General features: G+C 46.4%; 1 protein-coding gene across 1 annotated transcript in view; it reads right to left on the bottom strand.

Annotated features, from left to right (window-relative positions):
- Nucleotides 1–1,883: 1,883 nt before the first annotated feature.
- INSYN1 (inhibitory synaptic factor 1) overlaps nucleotides 1,884–14,326 on the bottom strand; it is a 119,880-nt gene continuing 107,437 nt past the window's right edge. The window contains exon 2 of the mRNA XM_035132185.2: nucleotides 1,884–2,552. Coding sequence (XP_034988076.2) covers nucleotides 1,884–2,552 — 669 coding nt within the window. The remainder of the gene's footprint in view (nucleotides 2,553–14,326) is intronic.

A 14,326-nucleotide genomic window follows, 5' to 3' on the forward strand; every position in this document is an offset into this window, starting at 1 on the left:
TAGCTAGGGATCATGGGAGTTGTAGGCCAAAACATCTGGAGGGCTGCAGTTTGGGGATGCCTGCTCTAACCACTGCACCGCACTGACTTTAAGTTGTTTATGGCTTTAAATACTAACGTGAGCACATGGAATTGGCAAACAGTTTTCAAATGGGTTATACAAACTTTAAATGAAACCTTGGCCAACAGCCAATAATCTGGCTGTTGCATTTTGGCCCAACTGAATTTTCTAAGTTCTCTTCAAGGGCAGCCCTGCCCAAAGGACATTGCAGCAAAATAGTGTGAAGGTCACCGGGCGACCTTGGGCCAGTTGCAACCCCTCAGCTTAAACTACCTCACAGGCATGCGGTGAAGATAAAATGTGCAATGGAGGCGGGGAAAGGAAAGCTATTTAAAGAGGGGTGGAAAAACTTTGTCGAATATTTTGAAAACAATTGTGTACAGTTGGAAATGTTGGCAGCATTAAAGTAAAATGCAACAGAATGATATATATTGAAGCGATGTAAGATAGGGAAATAGAATCGGATGGATATATCAAAATATGCAGGAATGGTGAATAAGTTAAATGAACCTTGGAAGGGGAGGGGGGGAGTTAATGAATGTATGGTATAACAGAAGATGTTCAATTTGAAATGTAAAATTCAAAAAGTTAATAAAAATTTTAAAAACGCAAAGGAAAGCCAAGCCCTTTGGTGGAATGGATGGGGGAGAGGAATATGAAAAAGAAGAACAAATTGCACGCACCCTCTCATTATCTTCCTGGCTTTCCAAGGTGATAGTGGAGCAAGTTAGCCAAAATGTGGGCTGTGGAGTCTGAAAGGGCTTCCTTTAGCATTTATGGTGGAAGAAACTCGCAAACCTGTAAGCTGAGAGAGTCTTCGGATGTGTACATGCCATACATTGAAAGCACAGATGCTATGCAACTGCATTTTGCTCAGAGTAGACCTAATTTCTGTGGCTCTACTCTGAGTAAAACTTTGTTGAATATACAGTCATACCTCATTTAAGTACGCTTCGGTTTGAGTACTTTCAGTTTAAGTACTCCGCAGACTCGCCTGGAACGGATTAATCCACTTTCGATTACTTTCAATGGGAAAGTTCGCTTCAGGTTAAGTACAGACTTCCAGAACTAATTGTGTACTTAAACTGAGGTACCACTGTATATATATATCAATAGCTTCCCCCAAATAATCCTGGGAATTGTAGTTTGTTGAGCTCTGTGAGGGGTAAACTGCAGGTTCCCAAGATCCTTAGCAGAAAGCCATGTGCCTTCAATGTATAGTTTGCATGCAGTCTTAATATCAACCGATGCTGGAGGATTCACAAGGCAGACCCAAAGCAACAGTCAGCAGCTTGTCGTGGCTTCACATTGTATATAAACGGGGAGCCTAAATTCCTTCCACATCACTTGCCCATCACCAGCTTTCTCCAGCCTCCTGAGATCAGTCTTGTTTCCCAATATGTTTTGGGGGAGACTGCTTGCCAATCACTCTGTTCAGAGAAACTTGGCTGATCTTCTGGGGCATATTTTTGGAGCTCTTTCAAGAAAGCCAAAAAGGCACCAGCATCCTAATAAGAGGTGTGTGTGTGTGTGTGTGTGTGTGTGTGTGTGTGTGTGTGTGTGTGATATTTGTGTATAAGCATCACACATTTACTGAGCTGCAAAAAAGGGAAGCCATTCAATAAATAAAACAGATCTTTTTTAAAAAATAAAATAAATCCCTGAGTCTCAACATTATGGTTAGGTAGTTCACGATGATATCCTGTCACCATTTTGTTTTTTTTGTAATCATATCATTATCATTTATTGACTTAAATATATAGAGAGATTTATATATATATCTGCAGCTTTCCCCTCTCCCCCAAACCCTGCCCCGCTGGTGCTCAGTTCTTGCTTTTCGCTTTCTGTTTCCCCGAGACGTAGGGCAGCACCGTTTGAGTGCTTTTGTCCGACACCGTCTGGGTGCTGCTGTTCCGCGTCAGCTTCCGCTGCTGAGCGCTACTCAGATGAGGCGACCGCCGCAGTGTTCCCTTGACGGCGGGCGCCGCCTTGTGTGTCACCTCGCTCGGCTCCTCGGGAGGGTCCTCGGAAGGTGGGGCGTTGTCCGCTTCCTCGTCGTCATCGCAACACAGAGCGTGATAGAGGACTTTGTCACTGAACCTCACTCGTTCCCGTGTTCCAGGTGTCCTCTGGTGCTGGGCTTTGTGGCTCAGAGCAGAGCTGAAGGCCTCCTCGCTGGAAGAGTCTGGGGTCTCCACCCGGGGTCCATTGGGGGTCAGCACCCCGCCATTCATCAGCCGGTAGTCGGGCTGGCGGCCTTGCTGCTGCTCTGAGCCATCGCCCGAATCAGACGGGGTGGAGGCTTCCAGGAAGGAGCAGAACTCCCAGCTGTCGGAGAGGATATCTGAGGTCATGAAATCGAGGTGCCCGAGGTCAAACATCCCACCTCCCTTATCGCTGCTGGATGTGCTGCTCATGGTGGCTGTGGTCCAGTCGTCCGGCTCCAGCTCAAACTCAAAGTCTGAAGTCAGCTTGTCAATCTGGCTCACCACCTTGGGGAGAAAAGAGAGCGAGAGGGGTTAGGGAGCGGCTGCCGGCAGATTCGGTCACCCCCGCCAGCTTCTCCATCCAGCGCTTGGAGGCCCTAATTCCACTGACTGATTTTTATTTTTTATTTTTGTTAACATCTTTATTGAAAGTTCAAAAAGTACACAATCGTAGATGCACTAAACATGGTGAGACGTCAATAAAAGAGAGAAAAAGAAAAACAGAACCTGTGTAGATGGAAAAATAAAAGGGGTAGGGGACAAAAACCCAAAACTGTATACTGTACAAGGTTGTTCCTGTACTTTACCAGATCTTAACCCAATGCTTTTTCTGGGGGGACGCAGGGGTACGCATACCCCTAAACATTTTGTGACTCTATGTTTGGTCTCATTGAGGGGCGGTATTTCAATATGAGTAGGGAAATGAGAGTACCCCTAAACATATTTTTTAGGAAAAAAGCACTATCTTAACCTATTACAGTATTTGTAAGAATGATATTTGGAATCCATTCTCGTAATTCCATTAACTGATTAATTCCCAAAAGTATTTACTTAGCATCGTAACATAAATTGATTGGTCAGTTGTATTTATAATCCCACCTTTTTCACCGAGACAGTCTGAGACAGAAGCATAGCTGCCAAGTCTCCCGTTTTTCGCGGGAAACCCCCGTATTTTAAACCGTTTCCCGCTGGCAGCCCGGATTGGAAAAAGTCCCGCAAATCCCCCAGATTTCCTACCTGCCAGGGAAGCTCCATTTTGGGTGCTGGCGCTGCCTGATTTCCGGTGCCCAGACATGGGTAGCGCGGCACCGGAAGTCGCTTCTACGCATGTCCGGACATGCATAGAAGTGACTTCCGGTGCCGCGCCGCTGCTGACCCCGCATTTTTCAGCGGGAGACTTGGCAGCTATGGACAGAAGAAGCCATGCAAAGCACTGATTAACTGGGAGCCCATCTGCCCTATATATTTAAAGCAGCATCGTACCACTTTAAACTGCCACTGCTTCCTTCAACAGCCCCATGGGAACTGTAGGTCTACAATACCCGGAGTGGTTTAACAATCAATGCCTCTTCCCAGGGAATTCTGGTAATTGTAGCTCTGGGATGGGAATGGTGTGTGTGTGTGTGTGTGTGTGTGTGTGTGTGTGTGTGTCCCCGCCCTTCCCAAGTTGCCTTGGGGGGATGCCTCAACTGTTTTAAGTGGGGCCTGGGTTTCTGTGAATTTGGGAAGAGCCCTGCTCATAAGTTAGACCATTTGCCCATCTAACTCAACGTTATTCGCATGGAGCAGAGGTGGATCTCCAGGGATTGAGATGGGGCTCTCTCCCAGCTCCTCTTAGGGAAGCCAGGGATAGAATCTTGATGATTTCGCATGCAAAGCATGAACTCTGCTGCTGAGTTAAGGTCTTTTCTTTTCTCTCCCTGGGGAAGTCAAGAGACAAACAACTGGAGGGGTGTGTGTGTGTGAGAGAGAGAGAGAGGGAGGGAGAGAGAGAGAGAGAAGGTGCTGTGGTTTTTTAAAATAAAAAGGTATAATAGTACAAATAGCATTTTCAATCAACCCCAAAAGACAAACAGCTCATCAGAAGCATGGGGGGCGGGGAGAGGGAGAGCTGAAACCAGGAAGGGATAACCTTTAGCAGTGGAAGGTGTGCCTGGCAACTGAAGAGGAAAGGCTGAGCTTGTTATGGTTTAGTTCAGGGGTCAGAAAACTTTTTCAGCAGGGGGCCGGTCCACTGTCCCTCAGACCTTGTGTGGGGCCGGATTATAGTTTGGAGAGATAAAAATGAATGAATTTCTATACCCCACAAATAACCCAGAGATGTGTTTTAAATAAAAGGACACATTCTACTCATGTAGAAACACCAGGCAGGCCCCACAAATAACCCAGAGTTGCATTTTAAATAAAAGAACACATTTTTCTGATGTAAAAACACGCTGATTTCCGGACAGTCCGCAGGCTGGATTTAGAAGGCGATTGGGCCGGATCTGGCCCCCGGGCCTTAGTTTGCCTACCCATGGTTTAGTTATTAAATTTCTATACTGCCCACCATCCCAGGATCACAGGATGGTTTACAATACAAAAACACAAAAAATCAAAACATAATTACAAGCAAAAACAATACCCACCACACTATAAAAGGCCATAAATTGTTTAATTAGCCAAAGGCCTGGGAGAGGAGGATTTTTTCCTTTTTTATTGCCAGGTAGTTGAAGATCTGTAATGAAGGTGTCAGGTGAGCCTCTTTGGGAAGAGCATTCCAATCTGTCACCTCCTTTGGGCCAGGCTTTAAAACCCTACACTAACCAGGAGAGCTCTGCTGGACACCACAATGAGGGTGCAATGGAGGTGGCAAAGTATGCCTTCTTTGCTGCCCTCACTCCTAACATGAGTTGGGCAGATGGTATGTTGGGACAGCCCCATGGGCAGGGCAACAAGGCAGTGGTGTAGCGTGGGTTGTCAGGGCCCGGGCCCGGGCAAAGTGGGGTGGGGAGGGAAATGGATCACCCAGGTGATCTCAGCCACAGAAATAAGAAAAGAAGAATCATTCCATTGTCTGGAGAGGTCACTTCCTGGTTCGTATGGATAAGCTATTTTCAACGGAGTCCAGCGATGGAAGCACGCAGCTGTGTTGAGGCAGCACCGAATGTTGAAATTTTGCAGCCCTGTACCTGCCCCTCCCCCCCATGCTATGCCACTGCAGGAAGGTGGGCAGTAAACCAGCAGAATCTCTAATCTGTCTCAATTGTCCACTGTTATGTACTGAGCTGAATCCTAGAACAATAGGATTCAGAATCAGCGGGAGCTACCCAATCCAACTCCAGGTGGAAGTGAATCCGCAACCTGATTGGCCTGCTGGAGCAGCCAATCAGGCGGCTGGCAGAAGTGAATCTGCTACCTGATTGGCCTGTAGGAGCAGCCAATCAGGCTGCAGGCAGAAGTCAATCCACAATATAATTGGCCCACAGGTGTAGCCCTGAAGTAGCCAATCACGCAAGGCCCATTGTGTAAATAATGTATATAAGCAGATGGTTTTGGAAAAAGAGCCCATCCACAGACAGCTTTCCGGGTCATGTGGCCAGCATGACTAAACCGCTTCTGGTGCAATGGAACACCGTGGCAGAAACCAGAGCGCATGGAAACACCGTTTACCTTCCCTCCTCAGCAGTACCTATTTATCTACTTGCACTGGCGTGCTTTCGAACTGCCAGGTTGGCAGAAGCTGAGACAGAGCAATGGGAGCTCACCCCGTCGCAGGGATTCAAACCGCCAACCTTCTGATCGGCAAGCACAAGAGGCTCAGTGGTTTAGACCACAGCGCTACCCGCGTCCCTACAAGATGGATAGATCCGCAGTCTGAGTCTGTATAAGGCAGCTTTCCATATTCCTACATACAGTGAGACAACTCATGCTGGCTCTTGATTTTATATACATCTATCCACACTCTGAGAATGATGAAATATCTTATTGCTTGTACCAACTTTCCTCAGTGTGGGTTTGTGTATTCCAACGATTTATGTTTTACATGCTGTGTCCCTGTGTGTGTTATCAGCCACCACCTCCTCTGGAGAATTAATACCCCACGTGCAATTCTTTGAGATTCTTCTAATTGCATAGATCTGTAGTGTTACAAGCAGGCATAACTTGGTGGGTTGTTTTTTTTTTTTGGTTTTCTATACCAGTGTGAGATTATCACACTTCCAACATGGGTGTTGTACCATTCCCTCTATTTACAATGTTCAGGCAGTGAGTGTTGTTACTTATGTAGCCAAAACAGCACCACCCACGCACAAGAGGAAGGGATCTTCTGGCTCCAGGGAATTCCTAAACATGGAGATTCCCTATGCAATTGATGTAGCTGTCTTATTAGGTTTTTCAAAGAATAGAGACCCTCAAGATTTAGGGAGGAGGAAAATGCTACAAGGATGAGGTGATCCACGTTAAGCTGAGGTATAGACTGGCCCTCAATGTTGTATTTCAAGCTAGCATGATATTACAATGCAAGCAACATGGGTCAGTGCCCATCAATAGCCCTTTCCTCCACGAATTTGATCAATCTTAAAGCCATTTGTCTTTTAAAGCCATCTGTCCTGCAGGACTGTTCCATAGTTTAACTATGCACTGTGTGACGTACTTTCGTTGATCCGTCCTCAATCTTCCAACATCCAGCTCCTTGGATGTCCCTGAATTCTAGTGTCATGAAAGCAGGAGAAAAAACTTTTCTCCATCAACTTTCTCCGTGCCATGCATAATTGTATAAATGTCTATCATGTTGCCTCATACTTGCCTTTTCTCTGCACTAAAAAATCTCAAATGCTGCAGCTTTTCTTCATAGGGGAGTCCTCCATCCCCTCGATAAAATGCAGGAATCTTTTTTGCCCGAACCCACGACCCTGAAATTATGAGTCTCATGCTCTACCAACTGTGCAGGATGCACCCATTGAAGAAATAGCTTCACGTGATTCAGGCATCATGTGACTCCCCTCCTTCACTCTCCCATCTGTTGTTGTCATGGGCTTAGATTGCTGACGGAGGTCAATGGAACCTGGGCAAATGTCCCTATTGAGCCATGAAGCTCTTGGGATAGTCAACAACTCTTCAGCTTAACCTACCTCACAGGGTTGGTGTGATGATGATGATGATTTACCACTTGCTTGTTATCAAGTTACACGGGATGCAGGTGGTGCTGTGGTCTAAACCACAGAACCTAGGGCTTGCCGATCGGAAGGTCGGTGGTTCAAATCCCCGTGACTTAGCAGTTCAAAAGCATGTCAAAGTGCAAGTAGATAAATAGGTACCGCTCCGGCGGGAAGGTAAACAGCGTTTCCGTGTGCTGCTCTGGTTTCACCAGAAGTGGCTTAGTCATGCTGGCCGTCGACGAACGTTGACTCCCTTGGCCAGTAAAGCGAGATGAGCGCCACAACCCCAGAGTCATTCGCGTCTGGACTTAACTGCCAGGGGTCCTTTACCTTTTGTTGCTGTTGTTGTTGTTGTTGTTGTTATCAAGTTCTCCTAGAGACTTTCAGGACAGAAACTAAGCACACCACTGTGGTCCTTGCTGGAGCTCATAAAATACTGCTACTACTGCCATTTAATTACCACAGAACCAGACATTGATAATAACCAGTTGAAAGAAACAAGTTCCTGCCTCAAAACTTGCAACCTAACGAAGGCCACACAATTAAAATACCGCTTAGGCTGCAAAGTTCCATATACCAGCATTCCTCAATGCCGGTCAATGTGATCAATGTTCTCCATGGTATATGGCAGCCTTCCCCAACCTGGTGCCCTCCAGATATTTTGGACTATGACTTCCACTAGCCCTAAGGCAGTTGTAATCCAAAACATCTGGCCAATGCCAGGTTGGGAAACACAGGAAAAACACATGGAAATACATGGAGAACATCAATCGGATTTCCAACCAAGCATGCAAGTGACTCTTGGAGCACTGCCGTTTCCCTTCCCTTCCTCACCCCACCATCTCAGGGGTGCTATAAAAATTACACTTCTGCAAACCACCACCATGACCACCACAAGTCAGTAGCCCTTGGGGTGGCTTCTGGTTGCATTCCTTCAAATGCCCAGTAGATGGGGATGCTTCTCTGCCAAGCCAAACAGAGCTGATCACTTCTGGGAGAGGCGTAAGGCTTTTAACAATTGCCTCAAATATACCCTGAGCAACAACAACCATTCCTTTTTGAGCATCCTCATATCCCCCCAAAAAGGAAGATTGTGGGCATGCATGCAGTCTGAGAGTCATGCTCAATCATGCTTTTTACATTGCAGCGAAGCCGCAATGGGGATTGCCGTGAAATAGCCAGAGGGCAAGTATGACATGCTCCAGAAAATGCAACTTAAACACTTTGTCAGCTTTTGTCAATTTGGTGTCTTATCTGGCTTGTAGCCCACAGACTTTTACTCAGAGCTGACCCATTGAGATTATTGCCCATGTGTAACTTGGGTCCATCCAACTCAGTGGGTCTGCTCTGAGTAAAAGTTAGCTGAATACAACCCCATATGGACCTGGAGGACCCAGAAAGCTGTTTGTGCCAGCTGGCAAAGGAGAAGAGGGAAGGGAGCGCCCAGCAAATCTATCTGCAGGTCTCTGCCTAACAGCCTAATGGATCTTGGGGTCTGTGAGCTTCCTCAGGACTGGGAAGGGGAAAGAAACACCGGTTGCGGTTCATTGGCACTCCCTTTATCTTTCCTGCATGCTTTTTGCTCTGTTGCTGCTGTGGACGAGTGGTGAGAGATTCCGGCATTGCAGGGGGTTGGCTATGTTTGTGGGCAACGATCCTGCCACTCTACTTGGGGTGAGAGCCTGGATTGGTTGGAGAGTAAGGGGGAGGTGAAAGGAGTTAAGTTACCCAAAAGCCAAGCCGCAAGAGTCTGCTGGCATGGAGAAAGTCCCTCTTTGGGTTGGAGACATAGAGGGAGGCAGTGGGCTGCCATATGTGGGAAAAGACCTGTTTAAATCTGCTTGAACGCTTTGTTTGGTTTCCCCCAGGCATTCGGTTAAACTTGAAATATTAATTTTTGCTATTGCGGTTTTGCTTCTTTCCCAACGACAGAATTGCTATTTATGTTATTTTGTAATTTTTGCATCTTGTTTTTCTCTGTTTATTTGCATTACTCTGTAACCTGCTCTGCGACTGAAAACATTCAACGACTAAGAGGCTATAAATACAGTACAGTAAATAAATCAATTACAATAATAATAAAAATGTGTTTTGGACAATGGCTCTGCTCCAGCCATCACAGCCAGTGGGGGCTGATGGGAATTGTAGTCCAAACTTATGGAGGTGTTGTGAGGTTTTTTTGGGTGGTGGTGGTGGTGGTGTCAGTCAGTATGATGCTTCAGTCCCTTCTAATCCCTGGGATCCAGGATCCAGCAAGGGTTAAAATGGAGGATCCCTTTGTTGAACTAGTCGGGCAAGTTTCTTTGTGAGTTAATGGCCCTAAAGACTGTAATGAAAGACAAAAGGGTAGGGCCCCTCCCTCACCTGGCTGGTAGTCAGGAGACAAGAGCCAAGCAGTTGTGTGAGAGAGAGGGCAGAGTCATGCTTGATTTTTGCTCAGATCTAAGGCTGTGAGAAGAAAAGATCTTTTGGAGTGTTAATGCTGTGAGCCCCTCCATCTTAGGATCAGGTTGTATATATGTGTAAATAAACCATATATCCTCAAGACACCAAGTCTCTGCTATCCCTCATTCCAAGAAAACCAAACCCTGAAGAAGTGGCTGGAACCCTAAGAATCTCGTGCTGCTTGGAGATTGGGGTGCTGTGGTAACAGAGGGCACCAGGCTGGCCAAGACTAAACTTAGCTATACATGAAAGCACTTGATGCATTTTGAGACAACAGGAGAAGAAATTCACCAGGACATTAATAGCTTTCAACATACAGTGGCGGGCTCCCAACAGTTCATTTCTTTGATTTTTGCTTTTAAAAAGTGTGTATTGCTTACAAGATGAAAAAGAGGAGTGCAGTAGATGAAATTTATGCAGGATTCCCCCCCCCTCTCCCCGCTCTTATGCAGAGGGTATGGTTATGCAATTAATTGAACAGGCAATCAGGGGGAATTTAAATCAAATAACGTTCCCAGTCAGAGCACATTATAGGCCTCGTATGAAGAGTTAGCATGCAAAGCTCTGACAAGGTGGAGGTTGAAAGCATCCTGGAGGAGGGCTGGCGTGAGAGAGAAGGCAAACACCTGGGAGACTTCAGCCTATGTTCTGAGCTTGCATTTGTTCCCCCTCAGGTATTTATGGGAGCCACCGCTCAGAGGTGCAAGAAGTCTTGATCATGGATCAGCTGAGCAATCCTTGTTGACCCTACGCTGTGATGCATTCTGGTTCCGGTTGGGTGTGGCAGTTTTAGTACACCTGACGTAATGGCATGCGAGTTGTGCATTTTAAACCATGGAGCGCTATTGCCTTGTTCACATTCATCATTGTAGATTGTACACCTTTTGCGGTAGAATTCTTAATTTGATTATGTGCAGCACAGTGTACACGGATATGTAAATAAATTCACTGAATGGCAGTTTTGTGTCGCTCGCCGTGAACATCAACCTTCCTGTGGCAAGTTTTGCTTGCCCTTTTCCTCTCTCCTCCCTATGGGATGGCATTAACTATGCCAGCTCCAGGGCAGCAGCTCTAGGGGAAGGGTCATAGCTCAGCAGCAGACCAACTTCCTTGCATGCACAAGGTCCCAGGTTCAATCCCCACCATCTCCAGGTATGCCTAGGAAACATTGGACATTTGATGAGGATGAGGATGATAATGATGATAATATAATGAAGCACAATGCAAATGAAACACAGTGCAAATTGTGGGTGGGTTGGGGGAGTCATCAATTACTTAGATGACTTCAAAGAGGCTTAGAGACATTCATGGATGATGAGGCTATCAACCAGATGGACCTTTCTTCTAACCCAACAGGACACTGAACTGCACATGGCAGACTGCGCCACCAGTAAATGCATGGGTACCATTGGATATGGTCAGCGTGATAGCTATCTTGAAGATCCACAGCTTAGTGGTAGAGCATCTGCTTTGCATGTAGAAAGTCTCAGGTTCAAAGCCCAGGTAGACCTGAGAGAGACAACTGTCCGAAACCCTGGAGAGCTGCTAGCTGTCATTGTAGACCAGTCATAGGCAAACTCGGCCCTCCAGGTGTTTTGGGACTACAACTCCCTTCATCCCTGACCACTGGTCCTGTTAGCTAGGGATGATGGGAGTTGTAGTCCCAAAACATCTGGAGGGCCGAGTTTGCCTATGCCTCTTGCAGAAAATACTGAACTAAATGGCCCAAGGATATGACTCAGCACGAGGCAACTTCCTATGTATGTCCCATGAAAGGTTACACAAGTATTCCAGCCCCATCTATTTGCTCCCTCTTGTAATCAGTATGCATTATGTTTTCATTACACACATCCATCACTGGCCAGTGCTGACACTGCACTCAAGGAGAGCGAGTCTGAAGTTCATCCGTGTAGCTGTAGCATTGCTCTCCTGCACTGGGCAGTCCAGACGCTCAAGGAGAAAGTGACTAGGAACTACAGGGCAATTAGCTATCCCTCAGCCATCACTTCTAGTTTGCAATCGTGGGAGATTTAGGGACTTGTTTGGCACGAGGCTGAATCTTCTGAACACCCTGGCACGCTAATAACCATCCAAGGGTGATTGCTTGTCCTCCATGGATCTGACTAATCCTCTTTGAAAAGTCAATTATCCTATTGGCCTTCATAAGATGCCACTGAGCTTCACAGGTAGAGAGGTGTGTGTGTGCATGTGTCTCTCTGTGCTTGGACAATATGAAATGCAGTGACAGTAACTTAAAGGTGTCTTGTTAAATCAACTGCCTGTACATTTCACTGAGTCCCTCTTAGATCTAATTTTATGGCAGAAAGCAAATACTGTATACTAGCTCCCTGTTCCTGGTAACAGCACACCATTAATTATCTTATTGTATCTTCAGTTGGTGTACTTCTTTGACATGTAAGCTCTCTTAGTTCTTACAAGTTTTTCTTTTTACAAGAATACTCTCTTTTCAGGTCTTACATGTCCATAATGTTCATTCTAGTAATTTATAAAGCACACATGAATCTCTCAATGAACAACTCCAGGCACGCCTGGAAGAAGCGGACCATTTGGATCCCTTCCAATCAGGATGCAGGCCTCATCATGGGACTGAAACTGCCTTGGTCGCACTGGTTGATGATCTCCGGCGGGCTAGGGACAAAGGTGAGAGCTTTTTCCTAGTTCTTCTGGATCTCTCAGCGGCCTTTGGTACAATCGACCATAACATCCTTCTGAACTGTCTAGAGGGGCTGGGGGCACTGTTATACAGTGGTTCCGCTCCTTCCTCCTGGGTCATGTTCAGAAAGTGGTGGTGGGGGATGAGTGTTCAGACCCCTGGGCTCTCACTTGTGGGGTGCCTCGGGGTTCTGTCCTCTCCCCCATGCTTTTTAACATCTATACGCAGCCACTGGGAAAGATCATCAGGGGGTTTGGGCTGGGTGTTCATCAGTATGCGGATGATACCCAGCTCTACCTCTCTTTCAAATCAGAACCAGTGAAGGCGGTGAAGGTCCTGTGTGAGTGTCTGGAGGCGGTTGGAGGATGGATGGCAGCTAACAGATTGAGGTTGAATCCTGACAAGACAGAAGTACTGTTTCTGGGGGACAGGAGGCTGCCAGGTGTGGAGGACTCTCTGGTCCTGAACTGTGCCCCTGAAGGACCAGGTGCGCAGCCTGGGAGTCATTTTGGACTCACAGCTGTCCATGGAGGTGCAGGTCAATTCTGTGTCCAGGGCAGCTGTTTATCAGCTTCATCTGCTACGCAGGCTGAGACCCTACCTGCCTGCAGACTGTCTCGTCAGAGTGGTGCATGCTCTAGTTATCTCCCGCTTGGACTACTGCAATGCGCTCTATGTGGGGCTACCTTTGAAGGTGACCCGGAAACTACAACTAATCCAGAATGCGGCAGCTAGACTGGTGACTGGGAGTGGCTGCCTTGACCACATAACACCGGTCTTGAAAGACCTACGTTGGCTCCCAGTACATTTCTGAGCACAATACAAGGTGTTGGTGCTGACCTTTAAAGCCCTACATGGCCTCGGTCCAGTATACCTGAAGGAGCGTCTCCTCCCCCATCGTTCTGCCCAGACACTGAGGTCCAGTACCGAGGGCCTTCTGGCGGTTCCCTCATTGCGAGAAGTCAAGTTGCAGGGAACCAGGCAGAGGGCCTTCTCGGTAGTGGCACCCACCCTGTGGAATGCCCTCCCACCAGAGGTCAAAGAGAACAACAATTACCAGACCTTTAGAAGGTATCTTAAGGCAGCCCTGTTTAGGGAAGCTTTTAATGTTTGATGGATTTCTGTATTTTAATATTTTGTTGGAAGCCGTCCAGAGTGGCTGGGAGATGGGCGGGGTATAAACATATTATTATTATTATTATTATTATTATTATTATTATTAATTCTTTTGAAGGCTGCCCTTTCTCTTATGTACCAGTTACATTCAGTTTGCCCATTTCTGCCAGTTCCAGCATCTTCATTAACTATTCCCATACAGTGAGGACTAGTGGCTTCCCTCTCCGTTTATATGTCTGCCTACCTGTCTTTCTGTCATTAATACATTTCACATTAGGGATTTTCATCCATTTGAAATCTCCACCCCAATCCAATTAAACAGAATTAACATGGGATTTCAGCTGTGTTCAAACTCCCATTTACCGTGCACTCCACTGCCTTTCCGGAGCTGGACTTTTAATCTGTGTATACATGATGCTCTCTAAAATGCATATGCACCCTACCCCTGACTTTGCTATAAAATACTACAGTTGGATGTATTCTTTCTCAAGCCAGCTTCATGCCGATCAGAGTCCTTAAGGTGTTCCTAATTCATCTCCAGCCAAGGTGTGAATATTCCTGCACAGGGTAAAGACATCCATGCCCCATCAATGCTGCTTGGTGTGTACACAGACAGCAGTGAATCTGAGACTAAGGAAGCCACGCTGATGTGAGCAGCTAGGGGTGTATTTGTGTGTTGAGCGGGAAGAGCCGTGAAATGCACCAGGGGAGAACTTCACTGTGGTCGACAGTTAAAGTGAGCACACCCTTAATCCCAATTTGCACCCTGTGATTTCCACCATTATATCTATGCTTTGTCCCCAGGAGTCATGTTTATATATTATAATTATATTTATATATTTGATTTTGTTCTGTGAACTGCCCTGAGACCTCTGGGTATAGAATGGTATAATAATAATAATAAT

Source organism: Zootoca vivipara, chromosome 14 (assembly GCF_963506605.1).
Source record: "Zootoca vivipara chromosome 14, rZooViv1.1, whole genome shotgun sequence".
NCBI classification, from domain to species: Eukaryota; Metazoa; Chordata; class Lepidosauria; order Squamata; family Lacertidae; genus Zootoca; species Zootoca vivipara.